We start from the raw sequence: 22,049 nt of genomic DNA on the forward strand, positions 1-22,049 counted from the left end.
AGCCAGTAGCAGGGATGGGGTTGAGAATAAAGAGGAGAGAGAGAGACAGAGAGAAAAGGAGGTGTGAGAGATGTGAAATGGGGGAACAGATGATGAAGGAAGGGGAGAGCGAGATGCGGAGCAGAAGGGATGAGAGGTGAAAGGAGCGAATCGGGATGTGTGAAGAGAAGTGTGAAGGGAAGGAGAGGGGGAAAAAGGGAAGGAGTCAAGAGAAGTCAGAGATGCATGGAGAGAAATGAGTATAGAAGGAGGAGAAGGTAAGGAAACAAAGAGATCAGATGAGAGGAGAAGCATACGTGAAGGTGGTGTTGTGAAAATGAGACCTCTGCCAAGGAAGCAGCTTAAAAGGAGCTGACAATGACAATATTGTTTTGCGTCCTCTGGTTTTTCATCCTGTTTTTTGTTCCTTGTTTCATTTATATGATACCCCCGCCCCCCCATCTGTCTCTCTGAGTGTGAAAGTGTGTCATCCAGCCACCTTAGTAATTGTGCTGGTACAAGGTGTTTGCAGAGAGAAGGGAGGTTGATGGGCTGATAACAGGCCTGGCTTTAGGGGTGGAAAGATATTTCCATGCTGCCGCATCCAGCTCACAACAGCATCTCACATGCTTCCTCGTGTGCCTCTCACCTCTCCTGCTTCCATTCTGTCTCCCATACCTCACGATGCACTTAGCGCTCTTTCTCTCTCCACCTTCTCCTTCCTCTTCTCCTCTGTGTCTTGGGATCCCTGTAATGAGCTCTACCTTTTTACCTTGGCGGCTGTTTGTCGCTCCGTTCCCCCACCTTCACTTCCCCCCTTCCTTTTGTGTGTCTAGCAAGGTGTGCAACAGTGGTGTGGCAGCCAGGCAGCTTTCTTTAGTTTTTCCGTTTGATGCATCGTGGCACATTTCACTGGAACAAGTCAGCGCTTCCTGGGAGCAGAACTCATGCGTCGTGTCAGCGCTCCGTCGCCTTACCCGCCCCACTTTCACTCATTACCCTTTTCCCCTCTTTCTGCTCTCCCCTGTGCACCTCCTTTGCTTTCAGCCTATTCTGCTGGAAAGATAGGGGAATTGTATGTTCGCACACACACACACACACTATCTCACATATGCAGACGCAGAGCATTGACAAATGCAGCCTTTCCAGTCGCACGCCTCACCACTACAATTTCCTCACATTCTCATGTGGCTCCACTGAAAAAAAGAGAAATGTACACATGCATGCACACAAGCGCATAAACACAAACACCCACACACACTCGCAGTCATGTTCTGGCCCTTTATCCCGTCTTGGTAATCTGTTTACGGAGTGCTGGGCCCATTTGAGGGAGAATTTAATTGAAACCGGGGCTAATCTGATGATGGCACGGAGCGGCAGAGCCCTCGGCCCTGCTTCACCTCCAGTTAGGTTGCACCTTGTAGTCCTCCACACACAGTGCCTTGCTACTTCATTTCATGCCTCACGGTTCAATGCGGCGCTGCCCACTCACACATGCCACATTGATTGTTAATCTGACATTTGATATGCACCGTGCTCACTCAATTCTGATCTTGTTTTTCTTGTTTGTGTTCTCGCTGCCCACCACTTAACAAACGCCTCCCTTCTCTCTCTCTCTCCTCCTGTTCCCTCTCTCATCATGCAGGACGGATATTACTCCCACAGGCCGAAGGAGAAAAGCAAAGTGGACAGCAACAACGAGAATTCTGTGCCCAAAGACTTTGAGAATATTGACAATAGTAACTTTGGTGCGCGCTCGCAGCCACACCGGCAGTCTGTAGGCGCCACCAGCAGCAAGCAGCAGCGGGAGCATCTGCAGGAGAAAGCCCACGCCCAGCAGCAGACCTGGCGGGACAACTCCCCGGGTCTGGGCCGCAGCTCAAACGAAGTGCTGCCTGTAGGCCACCAGCCCTTGGCGGTCAGCAACAATGCCTCCTATCCGGGTGGTCAAGGCGGAGTGGGAGTGTCGCGGCAACACTACCGTGCCTCGCAGGCCCAGCAGGCCCAGTCACAGCACAGACATCAGCACCCGAACAGGAGGCAAGCGACTGCAGCGCCGCTAGGGGTGACCTACGACGAACCACCAAAGTGCGAGATCAGTGGGAAGGAAGCCATTTCAGCTCTGTCCAGAGCCAAGAGCAAAGAGTGCCGGCAGCAGATTGCTGAGGTGTACTGCAGACACAAGGAAGGGCAATTAATGCCTGAGACGGTCACTCGCTACTGCCCCCTCGAGGGTGAGTCCATCATTCTAATTAATTACATTGATTAATTGATTTCAGTCAATACAGATGGTAGTCTGTGCGGCTTGTGCAGTCACTTTGTATTTTGCACTAATAATGTCTCACTGAATGGGGTCGATATCTATCAAGCTGCCCATCGTAGGGACACCTGAGTGTTGAGATCCAGATGGGATTGTTATGTGAAACCATGTTTTGTACATCTGGTGCCGTGATGGAGGCTCCTTACATGCAGGCAATCAATCAATCAAATTTGTTTTATATATAGCATCTTTAAAAAAATTAAATGCAATTCAAAGTGCTTTACAAAAGATTGACAAGATGAAAGATAAGATGAAGATGGAGAGAAGATGAAAAAACTAATGCACTTAGGTTTATATTTAAATAAGATACAACACTGCATAAAATGGTCATGGTAAAACTGTAAAAAATACAACCAGAGCGAAATAAGTTGGACATAATAATAAGCAATAATAATAAAAAACATAAAATTACAAAACACAAAAGCCAGACTGAATGGAATTCAAAAATGATCAATGTTTTCAACTACTCTCAAATCCTCCACAACACTGTAGTTCTCTAAAACATTACATAGTCATGACTAAATACCAACAATCAATGTTAAAGTCTGGAGTAATAACATCCTATGAAACTATTTGTTGAGCGTGTTACACTCACAAACTTAACTAGTCCAGACTTGATGGACAGTGCTGGTGACGTAAGCAAGTAACCCCACAAAATGTTGCTTGTTGGTTCACGGAACTTCATGACATCAACTTTCCCAAACTGACCTTTACTTGTATTTCCCACTTTAAACCAGTGAGAAATACGGAAAATAACCAAAACTATTCAAACGTTTAGGGCCATGTAGGACCTTGTTGCTCATAGTAAGAATCTGGTAGAAAACATTTTTTAGGGCCTTGAACATGTAACAGTTTGATATTTTTTTTTTTTAAGCTGTGCTCCACCAAATTTCCAACGACTTAAAAAAAATTAACAAAAAGATTCAACATCAGGAGATCAATAAGCTAATGGAAGTGTTAACTTGAGTTGATTATTATAGCAGACTTACTAAAATACCAGATACATAGAAAAACCTCCTGCAAATAATGCAGACAGGTTGTCAATGTCCTTTCCTCGTATTGTTTGACATTTCATTGTTGTTTTCACATTATTACCTCCTACTCTCTGCTGTACAAGCCTTTTTTTTCATGGCAAAAAAACAAAAAAATAATATCCGGAAAGCTTAGTACAAAGAGTGTGGTGTGACCATTCAGGCTTTAGTACACGGTACTATATTTCCTGTTCTCATAATTGCAATTCTCGTCAAAGGCAAGAAATGGTTTTTTTTTGCTGATATATAATTGCTGAAGAAAATGGGGATGCTGCTTGTATTCTCTCCAAATTGGTTTCCAATTTTCATTTGTTTTGTCAAGCTGGCCACAGAACATAAGTTCTCCTTTCTTTTTGTCGAGCAGACGCACACAAACTCTTTGAATTTATGGACATCTGCAGTCTGGTTGTGGATTGTGTAAACATAATCTGCTGCGCCTGCCACCATCGGTGGGCAGCACGCATCAGTTACCATGTTGAAATGAACAGCACATACACACTGATGCATTCACACACATAGGAGTGGACTGAATGCAGTGTGGACAGCAGGGGAGGAGGAGAAAAGCCATTATACATCCTGCCTGTTCTAGTCAGATACCTTCCCGGACCTCGCTCATGTTTTTAGGACTCGGGCAGACAACATGATTTAGCAACTTTTGTCCATTCCCCATCCCGAGAGGAGGAGTATCGTTTGTCCGTGCCTAAGCTCCTGTCATCTCACACAGCAGCTCACCATCCCACTCAAACTGACAGTTTGATCAAAGGAGACAAAGAAATTGAAAAGGGCCTTCCCCTGGTGGCTGGGCTGTAACAACACGACAGCTAAATTAAATCACTTTTCTTTCTGACTCTCCGTCTGCCTGCCTGCTGCCTTCCAATGTGTTATCTCTCCCTCTCTCCCCCAGCCCAATTCAAGTCCTAACCTTGTTAGCAGAAAATTGGCCAATTTGATTTGATGGGTATGCTGTCCTTGAGGGCCTGGCTACATAAGCTATTGTGATAGCTCTAGCATTAGCATCATTGAATACAGGAGGAAAATGTTCAACATGTTCCATCTCTTTTCCTCCCATATGCTAACTTGACTAATATAACTGGGCTGTGTTGCTCCGGCATGTAGCTTTTACCTAATGGGCTTGTACTGAAAAAGGATGTGTGTATAAATCATACTTAAAGCTGCTGAAATCAGTATAGTTATAACAATCAATCAAATAATTATGTGAATGCAATCGCTCATAGTGACAAACCAAAATAAAAACAGATATCTGAAGTTCCCCATCAAATCTATGAGTGAAGGATTAGTTTGTGATTTAAATACTTGACAAATGAAAAGTATAAAGATGCACCTTTACTGGCTAAAATCTGTCGATCTAGAAAAGTTACCATTGTTTTAATAAATAACCCTTCAGTACATTTATATCTATGTATTTATTTATCATATGTTGTATGAAAAAGTTAGGAAAGCAATGTTTGCAATGCATGTCAAGCCTGATGTTTCTTACACATAAAATAATAATCCCAGTCACTTCTATGAGGCAGCAATTTATGGACAAAACACTGGTTTTGGATTGGTACCTTGGGTATCGGCCGATACCCAAGGTACCGGCCTTGGTATCGTATTGGGACTGAAAAAGTCCAACAAGAGCATCCTTAGAAAAGTATTTTCTATTTTCTCATTTAATACAGCTCCACACTGACTATGTTTACATGCACACACACTAGATAATGAAGTACTCAGACTAAGACAATAATTTAATTGAACCACACTTTGGGTATTCCTCAAAGCAGACTTCTTGATGTAGGCACTTAGGAGTTAAGACGCTGAAGCTAAATTAATGAATGTATGAATGAAGAAAATACCACTCACTGATGTTGGGAAAAACTACTCACAATTATTTTTTAACCAACATATGGATTCTAAATGGACCTTTACACATTATTCAGCAGAGAGAACCCTGTCCTGATCTGTATGCACGTTTGTATTCTGGGGTAATGCAGCTAAAAGGTTGGGAAAGCTTATGAAGGTTGCCAGTTTGAGTCCAGTTTGTTGATCGTTAACTCAGTGGTAATGTAAAGCGTGATGGAAAAAGAAAACCGCAATCTTCAAATGATATCCCCTCAAAATACGTCACATCAGATTTTTTGAGAAATGTATTTAGTGTCATGGGCTTGTTATTATCAATTCAAATTATGCAATTATGTATCACAATATCTCAGTCAATTTAATCACGATATGATTCCATTAAAGACGATACGTTATTCAGGATTAATTTCCCCCAGCCTTATCATCAGCTCATTTGCTTCCTGCCCAGCACCAAAAGGCAGGCAAAGTAAGTTATGCTGGTAAACCTAGTGGAGCTTTTTGCAGACAAAGAGATTTGAGAGAATGATATTTCACTCAGAAGGCTAGCTGTTTGTCTTTGCTCGTGATATGTTTGCTGCTTGCCAGGTAGCTGGAGATGCTTCTTCGATAGTTCCTTGGTGGGTTGAGCAGCATGATTGAAAGGCGCTAATTTGCAGCGCATGGTGTTAGGAGGTTAGCTAGATCTAAATGCAATTGTCGCTGTGTGTCTGATGGATGTGTTAAGAGGCAACAGTTTGTTAACAAGTTAGCTTTATGAATTTAAGAGGTGATAATATGTCAGTGTTGTGTTCGGGGTTTGTGTTTGCTCTGCCCCCAAGTGGCCTGTCATTACAGGTTTAAAGAAAATGAAATGAAATGTGTTATTGCATTCGTAGAAATCAAACCCATCGATATGATTTATGTGACAGCAAGCCTAGGTCAGTGGATGGTTTGAAGGAGCAGATGCCGTCCCCAGGGCTTGTACCAAAATGCAATTTGGTACAAGCCCTTTGGGACATACTGTAGCTCAGCTCTTGTTCTAACCCTCTCCTATGAGCCGTCAAGATGGGGGCTGGGTAAGAGCCCGAAGTTACACAAGATGATGGAGGAAGAGAGTAGGGTGATAGCAGATGAGGGAAAAGGTAGCTTAAAAGATTGATGGCGATGGGTGAGGATGATGAAGAGTAATGAGTTCAAGAGGAGGGCTTCTTTTTTTTCTTTTTCAGAAAAAGGCCTGAGGTGTCTTCAGGTGCAGTCTGCTCAAAAAATACTACACATGAAGCTCATTTACGGATAAACACACATGCTCGACTAACTGACAGTTAAATTTAAGTTCTCTCACACACAGACACACACACACACACACACACACACACACACACACACACACACACACACACACACACACACACACACACACAGCAGTGCTCATTAGTTCAGCTAGCTAGCATAGCACACACTCTTGAACTGCTTTGTGAAGTGACTGGCCAATTATCCGTGTGCAAAGCAAACCAGTGAACCTTCTTAGCTGGCCACCAATTACCGTTCAATCTGATACGGCCCACAGCAGATTTCCCCCTGAGCTGTCACACACACACACACACACACACACACACACACACACACACACACACACACACACACACAGAGAGAGAGAGAGAGAGAGAGAGAGAGAGAGAGAGAGAGAGAGAGAGAGAGAGAGAGAGAGAAATAGAAGCGAAAAAATAAGTGACTGACAGAAGCCACAGCCAATTGGGGCCAAATGGAGCCAGGAGAGCGTGTCATTAACCCCAACCTTGTGGTCAAACTTAAATGTTGGACACCTGCCCTAAAATTTGAATGAGTTTGTTGAACAGCACGGACCAGGCCTTCTTAGCCTGTCCCCATCGACTCAAAAAGAGACAACATGTCTGACACTTGCCCTAAAATTTTGAGTAATTACAGGAACCTTAGGGCCAGACGGTTAGAGGAGCCGGGAGGGGCCTTTTTGAGGACACATAACCTCAGGGGAATAAACAGCCCCCACCTCGGTATTCCCTCAGCTTCATCTTCTTCTATAGCACAGGCCGGCTCTTGGGAACTGAAGTCACAAATTATAGTCATTCATCTCCTAAAGGCACATTCTGTGAACAAATATGTGTGATATGTGTTGTCATAACCGAAAAGATTTTAAAACAAACAATGTCTGGGATAACGTTGCAGGACTTGATGGTGAAGAGCTGCTTCGAGGAAGGTTTTTCTTCAGGTTTGAAGTGCAAGTGTTTGTTTTTGAGCGGTTAAGGGTGGTGCAAAACCACACAATGGAGCAAGCCATTGGCCATTGGAGGTTGCCAATGGCTCTCCAGAGATTGCTGGAATTGTTTAATTTGATAGTGGCTTGGCAGGCCGCGACCGGGCGATGTTTGCCTGCATGCTTATTGTTGTCATTTGTGTAAAAACCAAGGCATCTTCTGGGAATTTCGCCGAAGAGGAATGATGGCTCATTGTCAAACCGTGCTCCACCCTGAAAGCCCCAGAGGAATCGCTTACAGGATTCCCATCTGAGTGGGGATAGTATTTTGTCTGGTTGAAATTGTCATCGTTCCAATTTAATCACATACGGAAATGGATAAGTGAGTTATGGTTCTGTGGTTATGTTCTCTGTTCCACAGCAGAAGCTGAGGTAGCTTATTTACTTTTTTGTTCTTATTTATTAATGTATTTTATAATATCTTAGTTGTAGCATGGCTTACACATCCTTTCTGATGTGTTTAAATGACTCGCTCGAGAGCAAAGGGAAGTCACCAATGGTATAATCAGTGTTTTTCACGCCGTTATTGCTGTATTATAGTCTTTGTACATATTTAGAAGAGCACATTGATTAGTCGTCATAACACAGATAGTACTTCCTCAATTCAGACAGGGGCACACTTAGAGACAATGTTAAATACCTACTGAATGTTCACTGGTGACACATCAGTTAATTATTATGAATATGCTAATCATACCACTCCAACTGGTACTTACGGTGTTGCCTGGCAACCTTGTTGTTTTGCTATTTCCGTTTATTGTTTAATGAAAGAATAACATTTAATTATCATTAATAACTATATTCATTATGCATTTGCTTTCCTTGTCCCTCGAAGATATTTATAGGTGCTTCACCATCTAATAGTGCTGTTTGTGCATGGATTATCAAATAAATAACAGATTTAGAAATCAGACATGCAAACAAACCCTGATTACGGTACTGATTAGGAATCCATGCAGTGTCGCCTTAATTAAATGCAAGATGTATATTCACAGGTATCATCACAAAAATGTTGTCTTTATACCCCACAGGTAAAGCCAACGCTAATGTTCAGTGGGATGAGGACTCTGCTGAGAGCTTTCCATCAAAACCAGTCAGAATAGCGTTTGTCTTGGTGGTCCATGGACGAGCCTCTCGCCAGTTTCACCGCCTCTTCAAAGCCATCTACCACACCTCACACTACTACTACATACATGTTGACCAGGTGAGCCACAGAGAGCCTACAACCAGGATCTACCTTCAATGTGAAACCAGTCAAGGCCTTTTAACTTCTTTGTTTTATTACTGAAATTACATTATCTTATAAAATATAATTGCTTGGTGTCAGACACATAATCAGTGTGTGATAATTTCCTTTGTTTCAGCGCTCTAACTACCTGCACAGACAGGTGCACTCCTTGGCTGCCCAGTATTCCAATGTGAGGGTGACACCCTGGCGCATGGCCACCATCTGGGGGGGTGCCAGTCTGCTGACCATGTATCTTCGCAGCATGGCTGACCTGCTGGCTATGAGGGACTGGAGCTGGGATTTCTTCATCAACCTCAGTGCTGCCGACTACCCCATCAGGTAACAAAGATTGATCATAAAGGAGGGCGATTTCAGTAAAGGTCAGTGGGGGAGACCTGGGGGGGAGGCAGTCGGGTAATTTCTTTAAGAATTGTCCTGAAAGGAAATAAAGTGAGGTGAAGGAGCAACCATCTGCAGTTATATAGGTGACAAAGGCAGTCATCAGGTGTGCACAACAATAGTAGAGTGCTCTCAGCCAATATGGAAGAAATTCAATACACACTGGTCGGGGCTCCTGCGGTTAACTGTGAGCTTTAAATAAAGAGTCACTCCAAACCAAACAGATCAATGAAGTAGAACCTCTGCTTTTCTCAAACACTATTCGTTCACACTTTCTCTTCCCCATTTGCTTGCTTGCACTCCATTGAATGGGTTACATGGTGAACTGATTACAATTTAATGGCCCGGGGTCAATACCTATTGACTTTCCAGGCCTTTTGTGTACTGTACAGTCCGAAAGTCATCTGTACACTCCAAAACATCCCCTTTAAGAGGCTGTAAAAGGTAATTAAAGCCACAAAGTCTACGTGAACTGGACATGAAGTCATGGAAATAGCCTACTGAAGGAGAATTTTTGTGACTCGTACTTTTTTTTATGAGAGTTTATAGTCCTCCTGGGAGTTCAGGGTCTGCTGGGTTTTTGATGTAGCTACTGCATCAGCCAATTAAAATCTTCCTATTAAGGAGAGAGTTATCTCTTCTGCACAGCCAGATGTCCACCAGTTGAATTTAGACAGGCTGTAATGGCCACTGGGCGAAAAGAAGCTGGATCTGATGTCTCCACAGCTGGAGCTAAGATTCAGGGGCAAAGTTGGATTTTGCTCATAGACGCGTTCTGTCTTGTTGTGTTTCCTTGTTTTTCACCATATCGTCTGCACAGTTCAGTGTATCTCAGCACCTGCCTGTGTACATGTGTGCATATTTCTCCTGCCTGGCTGTCTGTATGTCTGTCATTGCATGATTAAAGGTATTTATGAGTGCATGCACCGAGACACGGTTTTCCTCCCGTCTTCTGCCTACTCATTTGCATGAGGGTGATGTTGTTGAGAAAAGGGCTGACACTGGAGGTTTTTAAGCCCCATCTGTTGGGAAACGAAACGATTGATGGAGCGAAAGAGGGAGCCGAGAGGCAGAATTGACAGGGAGTGGCGAGGGAGCGAGAATAAGCAGCTACGGAAGGGAAACGAGGGAACCGCATGTTTTGGATCCATGCAATATGGAAATATGGAAATGGAAATCTTGTATCTCTGCTTAGCAAGTGCATTTGTAACCACAGCTTGCATTTCCCCAAGTCTGCTCACTGCATATTTACTGAGTTCAACTGGCAAATGTGGTCCTTTTTTAAGTGGCAGGCCTGGGCTCAGACCCCCGTGAGAGGGAGCATCCAGGCTACTCGAGTGTCCTCAAGCAAGAAACTGAAACCCATTCAGCTGTTCTGTCGCTGATAATCCTCTCTGATTTCTTTGGGAAAGGAATCTGCTGGAAAGAGACATTCTCCCCCAAAAATAAACACCTCAGCATTACATTATCATTATGGACTTACCATAGCTCACTACGGCGCAGAAAATCATGTTGGTATAAGCAGATGCTCGCAAATGCAACCATGTGTTAAGCTGCCAGCGTGCTTCATCAGAACTGCGTGTAGGATGGTCGTATAACTTTGGAAAACCACTGCTCCGACTCCACACCTTACAAAAGCTGCCATTCACCACCACTTTACTACGTGATTTAGATGACATTTACTCCACTAAAAAGCTTTATTGTAAATATGCACTAGTCTTCTTGTAGCTTTAAGTAAAGTATTTTTGGTCACAGTCTTTCCAAATGGCACTCGTTTGGCCTTGCTGACCATACTGCGGCTTCCCTACCCCACTGCCCTGACTACTGCTGTTGTTATCAGTGGGACTGGAGACAAGCATTATTTCCCCACTAATTCCCTGATAATGTCTGTCCTGCCGCATGGATGGCTCTCAAAGGCAAACCCAGAGCCCCTCACACCAGCAGAGGGGCTGTGAGTCCATGGGGAGATATGCTCTCTGTGTGCGTGTGCGTGTGTGTGTGTGTGTGCGTGTGTGCGTGTGTGCGTGTTTGTGTGTCCAGAGGCCAGAGGATGAGTTACACGCTTGCTTTGTCAAAGTGCAACCCTCTTTCCCAGCTTTTATCTACACAGCCTCCTTGCTTTTACCTCTTTTTTTTCGATAAAGCCCCTCTTTATAGACTTTACAGTTGCTTTTAAGAAGTCTGAGCTTTGTGAGACGGTGACTGGCTGCAGGCGGCATATCTTCTTATCTCTTTCACTTTGTCTAGTCTGTCTCTGAGAAAAAGTTGTATCTCATATTTGAGCTTTGTTCCATTAGTGATAGGTGTCATTTCCCGTTGTTTGAAAAAAAAAAAGCCATTTATAACCCATTAGAACTAAGCCATCTTGCTTGCAAATGTATTTTAAAAAGTGTCTGACATTAAAAATGATTAAAAAGTTAGCAAGATTTTAAAAATTAAGTTGGAGAACTTTTTGACATTTTTTTCAGGACAAAGGTAATGAATGTATGATTCATCTCTCCTCTGTTTGAGTGTTGTCAGAGTGTGCCTTCATAACCTGATCTCCACTGGAGTTCCCCCCCCTGGAATTATGTAGTTAAAGTCTGGTATAAAAAGGCACATTATTGATTGAACAGTAAGACCATGGAAGTGAAACAGTGGGATAATGATGAAGTTTAAATGGATATGATATTGAAAATGAGCACATTTTGTCAGTACCTCACAGCGGTGTATTGTGTGTGTGTGTGTGTGTGTGTGTGTGTGTGTGTGTGTGTGTGTGTGTGTGTGTGTGTGTGTGTGTGTGTGTGTGTGTGTGTGTGTGTGTGTGTGTGTGTCTGTGTGTGTGTGTGTGTGTGTGTGTGTGTGTGTGTGTGTGTGTGTGTGTGTGTGTGTGTGTGTGTGTGTGTGTGTGTGTGTGTGTGTGTGTGTGTGTGTCTGTGTGTGTGTGTGTGTGTGTGTGTGTGTGTGTGTCTGTGTCTGTGTCTGTGTGTGTGTGTGTGTGTGTGTGTGTGTGTGTGTGTGTGTGTGTCTGTGTGTGTGTGTGTGTGTGTGTGTGCGTGTCTGTGTGTGTGTGTGTGTGTGTGTGTGTGTCTGTGTGTCTGTGTGTGTGTGTGTGTGTGTGTGTGTGTCTGTGTGTGTGTGTGTGTGTGTGTGTCTGTCTGTGTGTCTGTGTGTGTGTGTGTGTGTGTGTGTGTGTGTGTGTGTGTGTGTGTGTGTGTGTGTGTGTGTGTGTGTGTGCGTGTGTGTGTGCGTGCGCTACAGTAATGTGTGCGTGTGAATACCACTGTGAGACAGAGCAGCCACAGGGCTGACAGTAAGCAAACTAGACCCAGTGGACGGGGTGACCACTCAGGTGGCAAATCTGGAGCTTGACATGAATTCCCCTCGCTCTGTGTGTGTGCGTGGCTGCTTGCCTACAAGCATTTGTGTGTCTCTGTGCATGTATTTGGCATTGTCTGTGTGCATAATAGCAGATACACAACGAGTGAGTGTGTGTGTAAGTGCGTGTGTGGGAAGTAGAGACAGAGAAGGCTGCATGTGTCTGTGCAGCACATCATCAGTTAGGCTTTATGGCTCAGGACCTCCTAAGATAAGCCCCCCAGGCTGTGAAATTGCTCCTTGAAGAGAAAATGACATTAATATGCGCTTGTCCCTCCCCCCAATGATCCTTGAGCTTTTCACCAGGGCCTCGCTGCTCTTTATAGAAAGGCAAGCCAAGCCATCATGAAAAGCTCCACCACAGATGAGATGTTAGAGCCATTAACTGTGGCATAGCCTGCGGAGCAAAGCTTTTAGCCTGTCTGGCCTGTGTATGAGGGAGTAGACTGCTCTATAATGTAAGAGCAGCATGAAGTCATTCATTGGAATCATGGATAGCACAATCTTTTGTATAATCCTTAATAGTTTTAACGTTGTGAAGGGAGTGAGGGGCTGACACTGAGAGCAGACGAGGTCTTTAAGTGTTTCTCAATAACATTAAAGACCCCCTTCACTCAAAGGTGTGTTTGGCTTATTGTTATTTCACTGGGATGTTTGAGATTCACTGATCAGAATGATGTATGTATGAGTTTGTTTCTACATCCATCTGTTTCTCTGTGCTCACCTGACATCTGAGTTTAACATGTTTTGTGACATCACTACTGGTTTTGAGCCAATCCCGTCCCAGTATGCAATTTACACAAGTGTGATGTGGAGAATTGAAGGCTCAAGTTAACATCCAATCAGAATACACATTTCAGTGACATCTTGTACCTGAATGTTAGCTTTTGAAACAAAAAATATTTGGATATTTCAAAGAAGGCGATGGAGTAAATTAGCCTCACCACCAGACCAATTTGCAAATGGAATTGGATGTTTTCAACGAGCTAAGACCAAAATGCCTCTGGACGCAATTGGATAGACCAGCAAAAGTTACAATGTTTTTACTTTGGCTGGGAATCAGAAGAATCTACGGGGTCATGTTTTTTTTGGTTTTGCAGATGCATTGCGATTTGGTCTGGCGATGTTAAGGTTCCACATCAGCTGTAGCCATCTTGGTTGTTTTCGCAAAAAATGAAACGACGTCCCTGATTACAGTCATCGTCTCAAACAAGCCCCAAAACTGTTGTGATTGGCCCGTCGGATCTAAAGCTGCTGTAAAAATGTCCAAAGTGGAGAAGGACCAGACTCATCTGCCAGAGCAAATAAAACATGAGCGTTTGTCTGGCTCGCATGCAGGGAGTGAATGAAGTCTTCATAGATCTTTAAGTATTTAATTGAACTTTGCTTGGAATATAACTTCAGTCTAATATGTTTTTTCCACAACAGTATTTTATGTGTCTTAAAACATGTATGGAGAGGATCCTTAAATGTTTATGACAAAGTTTGGAACAATCCTTCGTTATACTATATTAAGAGTTTTACACTCAAAAACTCAGCTGAACCATTTTTTAAGGACTCTCATTACATTTTGATCCAATCCTGATTGGTGCATGGAAGTATGTGACATTACCTTTTGCCATCTGAGCTTTGCTCGCTTCTAACCAGTGAGAAAAGCAAAGATACTGTAAAAAAACACGAATACAGAAAACTCCTATTTGAAATAACCAAAACAGTTTGAAATTTGGAAGAAAACTGTGTCTTTGTGCAGGATCCCATCACTCATGGTCGGGGTTAAATGAGAAAATGTATTTTCATGGACTTAAAAGTTACAGAAATTAAAGTTAAAGCTTTTGCTTCTGTAATATGATGAAGGACAAGTGAGAAATATATGAAGTAGACTAAAATATGCAAGGATACATTATTGGATACATTTTTGTACAAACCCTAAAGCTCAAGTCATCAAAAGTATTTTAACATTTTACAGAATGTGAAATAAGGGATTTTTATTTACTTTCAAATATATTTAGCATATAACACGAGCTAACTGAGCAATTAACACAGGGACACTGGATTAGAACTTGAAAAATGTATTATTTATTTCACACTGTCTTTTTTATAGCAAACAGTAACAGATGGATTAATTTGCATAATTTCCCTCCAAAGCTCACATTGTACTTTTAACAAGTACTGTACTGCAGAATCAATGTTCCAGCTAGATCTCCCCCATATGTTTCCAACTCAAAAGTATTTTTCTTCAATTTCAGGCCCAACAACCAGCTGGTGGCCTTTCTGTCCAAATACAGAGACATGAACTTCATCAAGTCCCATGGCAGGGACAATGCCAGGTGATATGCACGTTTTTCTAACTTCATTTTAATCCCCCCACCTCTCTCTTACTCACTGGCTAACTCTGTGCTTGTCTCTCTTACTTACACACACCGGCACCTAAGTGCACACACAGCGCAGTCCTGCCAGCACGGCGTGGTCACTGAATCATAATACAATTAGCTTCCATCTGTGGCTTCATTAATTAACCTTCTTGGTGGGGTGAGCTAGCGAGGTCGGTGCCAGAACGCCCTTTTCCTGCTGCTTCTACCTTACTGCCCTCTAGTTTCTGCCTCATCACACCCCCGTGTAAAAATAGTCATCGCCTGACACTTTGGGTAAAAATACCCCCGAAACACACGAAAATACAAAAAAAAGAAATTCAGCCAGCATGGATGCATGAGTCAGCATGACTCAACAGTGCCTTTTTATATTTGAGGCAGAGTATTTGATTCTGTGCTGTTTGATGAGAGTGAAGCTGTTTTGTTCCTGATTTAATTCAGATTTTAACAACAATAATGATCCCGGTAATCCACAGCTATACGCGTATGTGTGAAACTAATTGAAGAAAATGAAGCTAATTGAAAAATAGCATGCATTTCTAAAATGTCCACTGCGCATGTTTGTGCATGTGCGCCTGTGAAACACAAGGTCAATACATCACCACTGTTTGACACCGTTCAGGTAACAGAAGGAACAGTCTGACCTGGTTGACTTGAATTTGACTCCTCCATCTAACACTTGATAGGTTCACAGGAGTAACACCATCCATAATGTATGCAGGGTGTCACTCTTCTTGTTGCTGATAAAAGTGTGTAGTGACAAGTGTGAACGACACGTTTCTCAAGTCATTCAGGGCCAAGGATAGGAGACACATTCTGCTTAAGGACAGAAATGTTTGGATGCACAACTGTTGTCATACTAAACTAGTCACAATCATTTGTAATCCTTTATCTCTTTAGTCAGCAGTTGAGTCTACCTGAGCATAATTCATCTCATCTATTTTGACATTCACCAAAAAACAATGGTTGAATAGTCCTGCGCCCTATGTCTTTTCCTTTACCTCAATGGAAAACATTATGAGGTCTAAGGAAAAGACAACTGCTGTGGTCAGAGAATTAGACTGAACTTACATTAGGCCACAGATTGTGTTTTTAGAGCAGCTTTATCTATATCACCCAATAAAAAAACAAAGCATTTATAAGGAGCAGATCCAGATTTTCACCCAAGTTTTATTACAAAAACTAAAATGTTTGTTTCCTACTGAAAGAGGACAACGTTCATTGAAGTCAACAAAGGCCTCTTGTGACTAACACACCTCCAAAATCTTCTATTTATAAAAGTAAAGACAAAAATTTTGAGAAAATACAAATGAGCTTCTGATTATATGCAAGTGTCCCTCTAAAAATAAAACAAGATCCACAGAGTGCTTATTTTTATGTAAATTGTGTTTTTAAAGTCTAATTTTCACCTGCATGTCTCACAAAAATAATTACTCCTCAAAGATTTTGTATATTTAATTGTGTTTAGTAGTCGGTGCTATAACTATATGTTTGTGTGTGCTCACCAGGTTTATCCGTAAGCAAGGTCTGGATCGTCTGTTCTTTGAGTGCGACACTCACATGTGGAGGCTGGGTGACCGTAAAATCCCAGAAGGCATCTCGGTGGACGGCGGGTCCGACTGGTTCCTTCTCAACCGCATGTTCATTGAGTATGTCATCAACTCCAAGGACGACCTGGTCACCAACATGAAGCGCTTCTACGCCTACACTCTGCTGCCAGCCGAGGTAACAAACACACACAAACACACACAAGCAAACAAACAACCGTTCACACTTTCTTAACCTTTGACTGACAAAGTAAGCACTGCTTTGTACTTATACTGCATCCCGTATAGAAACAGTATTCACTGTTTGCTGTTCATCGCTGTGTTAGATGTGCGGGGAAAAAAGAACTCGGAGGCAGATATGAAATCATAAAGTGAAGGCAAGATGTAAAGGCTGACTTTCCAACCGTATGCAAGGATTTCATGAGAATTGAATTGTCATTGAATGTTTATCATGAGCTGCTGTGAATCTCCAGTCTCTGCTGCGACTCTATTTCCTCTCCGAGAATTTAATGGTGTTAAAATGAAAAGATATTTGATTTTTTCTCTGCTTCCCCACTCTCTCCCTCTGTCTGCCTATCCTATTTCTCAATACCAAGTCGTTCTTCCACACGGTGCTGGAGAACAGCGCCCACTGTGAGAGCATGGTGGATAACAACCTGCGCATCACCAACTGGAACCGCAAACTGGGATGCAAGTGCCAGTACAAGCACATCGTGGACTGGTGTGGATGCTCCCCGAATGACTTCAAGCCTGCAGACTTCCACCGATTCCAGGTAATAATAACACACGACACTAAGGTGGAGAATATCTCTTTTTCTTTGCTACCCTCTATGATTAATCAAGAAGCCAAAAGCAGAGCCTGTGGCACTGGTAGGTCAGGGCCCATATTTTGCATTGGTCATACTTTTGTTTTTCTCCCAAAAATTATTCTCTAAATTGAAATTTATAAAGAAGGATTTGGAAGGACAAACAAAATCTGGCAGTAGTACTGTCAATCTTTTTTTCAAAAAATTGTGTGTCCTTTTTCATGTTTAGAACCGAAGTAATTTGCTCTTTCGTTGCATAATACCAGGGGAAAAGTCCCTGATAAACTTAAACTCTTATAATAGCAAGAAAGCCATCACACAGAAATAGCTACAGGGAAACCATCCAACCAAGGACGATTGAACAGCAATGGCAAGTTAAACTGTGAGGAGACAGACGTATGTGTGTATATATATATATATATATATATATATATATATATATATATATATATATATATATATATATATATATATATATATATATGGAATCAACAACAAAGCTTGAGGAAAGCATTGAGGAAAGTATGTTGCAGGAAAGAGGAAAAAACCACTTGGTATGACAGGCAAATGCAAATAAAATCAATAAGGAGTTTAGTCATGTAATAGGAATGCAAAACAAGTAGTGTGTGATATAAGGATTAACATAAAACTAACATAAACTGCAGTTTACCTATAGACAAAACTGCCTATAAGTAATGATGTTCAACATACATAAATACAGGCCCTGGGCTTTATTCAGATAAAAGGCCATATCTTCCAGCTAATGTCAGTCAGAAACATTAGATAAACCTACAAACATTAAACACATTTAAATGAAGATGATGTCGTGGGAAATCAGTAGCAGTCAATCTTTAAATTATCTGGCCTCAAGGTTTGTCCTCCCACCCTCAGCCTTCAGCCCGTTCCCACAGCTTTCACAATCAATGTGTGCAAAATTATGTCTCGATTATTATGACACTGAGAGGGGGAAAAAAATTAATAGTAATTAGATCCTCTTTGTCTGAGCATGAGGGGGAGAGGAGAGTTAGTTAGCTTTTCAAAATGAAAGTGAATGAGTGGCACTGACTCCAGGACCCCAGAGAAAGTCAGTATCACTGTTTGACTTTTAATGTGCTCCTAAAAAGTAAAAGCTGCAGTACAAAGTGAAAACACTCTGCCACAGTTAAATAACACTTTGAGTCTCATCCTCTAAGTGCTTTGACTCACTTCGTCTCTCCTGTCCTTCACATACCAGTCAAAGCTGACCTCAGTTCTCTCCTCGCCAGACCCGTCTGCCGCCTGTCTCGCCTCAGTCTCTGGCAGTCCAGTGCCAACACATTACCCCGGGTCCTTGGCACTGCCGCCGGGTCTGGTTGGCATCCCGGTATCAGTGAAGTCCAACCTTGGGAACAAAGCAGCCCTTCCAAAAGCCAGCCAGGCTGCGGTATTAATAGGACTTAATATCCCATTGAGCACACGATCCGAGTTTCCCTTTGAACCCTAACACTTGGGAAGATGCAGACAAGTAAAGTCGGCTTCCCTTTGGTTTGCAGATCAGAAGAATAATTCAAGGTACAACTGTCGAGTTCCCCCGCGTAGTGATTTTGAAGTGCACTCACCAGGAGGGAGGGGGTGTTTCTGGAGAAGGAGAGGGGTGATGTGCCTTTTGTCTCAGAGCATCATTGTTTAGTAATGTGCTACAGAGTGAGGTGCATTTGGGAAGTGTGTTGGAAAGACAGGTTGTGACAGGTTGGTACTTTCAGCTGACTGCGCCGAGGGCCTGTCAGGACACACAAAATTGGTAATGTGTAAAAACTAAAGCCTCATTTACTATCCGTGGCAGATCACAAAGGGTTAATGATCATAAGCATCTGGTCCAGAGTACCAACATCCCACAGTCATCGCTCCGGCGTGAGAAAAAGTGTACTTGATTAGGCCTTTTTTTCAAGCAGGTAGCACCGAGGTGTTTGGTGCTGGGTAACAGTGTCGGCAAATAGTTTCGTGTCTGGGACTGAAAAGATGTCTTTGTGGAAGGTCAGGCTGTGTAGGCGGCAGATTTCATGATGCACCATCAACCACATTAGCAACAGAGTGGCAGGGACAGAGAGGGTGAGAGAGACATGGGTGGAGTGTGGGAGGCCGGACAAAGCAACAAATAAAAGGAGCTGTTGAGAAAAGAGATGATGAATGGATGGATGATGCTTATGTCATTACGTCATTTTGTGCCTCCAAAGACATGTAAGACCGGCTTTCCTCTTTTCTTAGAGGTAAACTGACCAATTTTACAGTTTACGGGTCTGCGAGGGTACAAACTTACTTATAATGTATAAATAATAAATCAATGAAGCCTTTTGTAGCTACAGAGGGAGCTGTGTGAAGTCTGATAAATTGCCTCAAGTGATGTGGAGTTAGAAAGAAGCTAGCTTACCACACCTCTGTAGCTTGCTCTTCATCCATGCTTGTGGCTACCGCTACTAGCATAGCACTTCAGAATCTCTGACCAAACTGTTGGCGACTCAGTTGTGTTTTGGGTAATGTAGGCACCAGGTTTTGGACAAGGAGGAAGAATGTATGGAATAAAAATGACAATATCTCTGATTGTGCTGCATCAATTTTTTAAAAATTTTTAAGTGAGTCTGATAATGTTATAGAATTTAAATGCTAACTTTATGAAGAACTTGTTTAATCACCTCACGACCCCCCCAATGTATCATGTAACCCTTTGTGGGGACAAATGAAAGAGAGGACTCAAGATGTTATACATATAGAGCATTTTTTCTGCTGAATGAAAAAGAGAGACTGAGGAGAGAGCCATTTTGATTTAATGTATTTAATATTTAATTCATGTATCCATTAGGGAAGATTTACCTCCATATTATCTGCTACCTTCTACCATCTCTGCTCTACCTTCTTCTTTTTTTTCTCTGCCCACACATCAATACCACACACATCTAACACATATTCGTTCCCCTGCCATCCTGGCAAACCACCATTTCCTAATCTTCTCCTTTTTTTCTCCTCTTTATCTCTTCCCTCCCTGGTTTCCTGTTATGTTCCCCTCCCTCTCTCCCTCTCCCTCTGCAGCAAACAGTGAGGCCCACCTTCTTTGCCAGGAAGTTTGAAGCCAGCGTGAACCAGGAGATAGTGAACCAGCTGGACGCCTACCTGTTTGGATCGTTTCCCCAAGGAACGCAGAGCCTCAACTCGTACTGGGAGAACCTGTACGACGAGCCAGATGGCGTGGCCAGCCTGTCAGACACGCAGCTCACGTACTTCCACTCATTCTCACGGCTGGGCCTGGCCAGAGCTGCCGCATCGCTGCAGGGAAACCCAAATGATCACAGCTGCAGGTTAGTCTCATAAACACATTCATCTATGCAAATACATTTTTATGCTTATCATTGCACTATGACGCACCTGCACCGACATCAACAGGTGCACTTCAGTTTGTTTTCACTCTCAAAAGCCCGCCACACCCTTGTTCATGATAAACCACAACCTACTGTACATAAAGTCTTTTGTGTCGATGCATCGTCCCTGTCTGGGATCGCATGTCTTGGTAATAGAATAACAATAAATAGCAGCTGGGAACTCCATGGTAATGCTATTCATTTTGTAACATGATATGACTCTCTGTCAATTTATCCCAGAGATAATTAGGCTACATGGGTCAAAGCATGGAAAGCTGTCCCTTCAGGCCAGTTTATTATTAGTGGAAATGTGCTGTTAACATGCAGTGTGTAGTTAAAGTGAAAAGGGAAACCACACAATGTTTTATATTTCATTGCCAAATGGAACATTTAGGCCGAATGTCCCTCAGTACAGGTTTTGAACAGCATATGTTTCCAGCAGCATCTGGTATAGGAGCAATTTAGGTTAGCTTTCCTTCAGTTTATTTGCACAGCAATGAAACCCTGACGCAAAGTGAATAAAACTGACAATTTCACATGCTGATTTGGAACCAAGGTGTAAGAGGTATAAATTGCTAATTTGTGTACAGAAACCCCTGTGTATCTCATAAAAAGGCGTCTTACCTGGAAACAAAAGATAGAACAACAAACACGACACTTTTAATAGCAGCAAACATTAAGATGACATCTTTATGTTCATCTTATTGACATCATAAACATAAACATGACTCTCCGCCTCATGAGACAGGCTAATGTAAAATATACAGAACGCAGCATGAAGGAAAGCAGCTGTGTTTTTTTTCAGTTTTTTGAAGTTATTAGGTAAACTGCTTATTCGAGTGCAGCATCACTTGCTGTTGTGGAGTAAATCTAGGAGGCAACACAACAGCGATAGCCTCGTATCAGCTGAGATGGTTTGCTTCCTGCGATGATTGCTTACCTCCCCCCATGCCGCTGCATTGTGGGTGTTCTGTATATTCCTGCGGGTAAAGCCGAGAAAGCTGAGAAAGGAAGCATGTTCCATCCGTCAAACCTCAAAGCCATCTATCGGCTACAGCTGTTTCTACTCATACATCTGTTAAATAGAGAGAGCCAGAGCAGACCAGGAGAAAAGGGAATGCATTCATGCATTTGTATATGGGGGGTGGGGGTCCAAATCTCTGTCATTGCCAGGAAATGGGCCTGTGAGAAATATATACATTTCCTTAAGGCAAACAAGCAAACCCCAGTCTTAAACGTTTACATGTAAAAACTACTTAAGGTAGCTGAGAGGCCATAGGTCAAAAGGCAGGAAATAGAGATAAGTTATGTTAATGTCTGTGTGTGCTTGTGTTTAGTTTTGTATGTGTGTGAGTGTTGATGCAAGCAACTCATGAGTGATGTTGTTGATGTGTCTGTGTGTGCATGTGAATGTGTTGCTTCCTATTAACATATACAAACAAATTGAAGGACCTTATGTGTGTGGGTGTCCTTGCAAGTTTTTAGGTCTATATGA

At 42.6% G+C, this 22,049-nt stretch overlaps 1 protein-coding gene across 1 annotated transcript in view; it reads left to right on the forward strand.

Moving 5' to 3' along the window:
• The window catches only part of LOC129096249 (xylosyltransferase 1-like), a 72,909-nt gene that overhangs the window by 38,204 nt on the left and 12,656 nt on the right, over positions 1-22,049 (forward strand). Inside the window, exons 2-8 of the mRNA XM_054604979.1 lie at positions 1,625-2,213; positions 8,491-8,663; positions 8,824-9,026; positions 14,690-14,770; positions 16,321-16,537; positions 16,956-17,132; positions 20,229-20,494. Coding sequence (XP_054460954.1) covers positions 1,625-2,213; positions 8,491-8,663; positions 8,824-9,026; positions 14,690-14,770; positions 16,321-16,537; positions 16,956-17,132; positions 20,229-20,494 — 1,706 coding nt within the window. The remainder of the gene's footprint in view (positions 1-1,624; positions 2,214-8,490; positions 8,664-8,823; positions 9,027-14,689; positions 14,771-16,320; positions 16,538-16,955; positions 17,133-20,228; positions 20,495-22,049) is intronic.

Source organism: Anoplopoma fimbria, chromosome 9, assembly GCF_027596085.1.
Source record: "Anoplopoma fimbria isolate UVic2021 breed Golden Eagle Sablefish chromosome 9, Afim_UVic_2022, whole genome shotgun sequence".
Taxonomy (NCBI): domain Eukaryota; kingdom Metazoa; phylum Chordata; class Actinopteri; order Perciformes; family Anoplopomatidae; genus Anoplopoma; species Anoplopoma fimbria.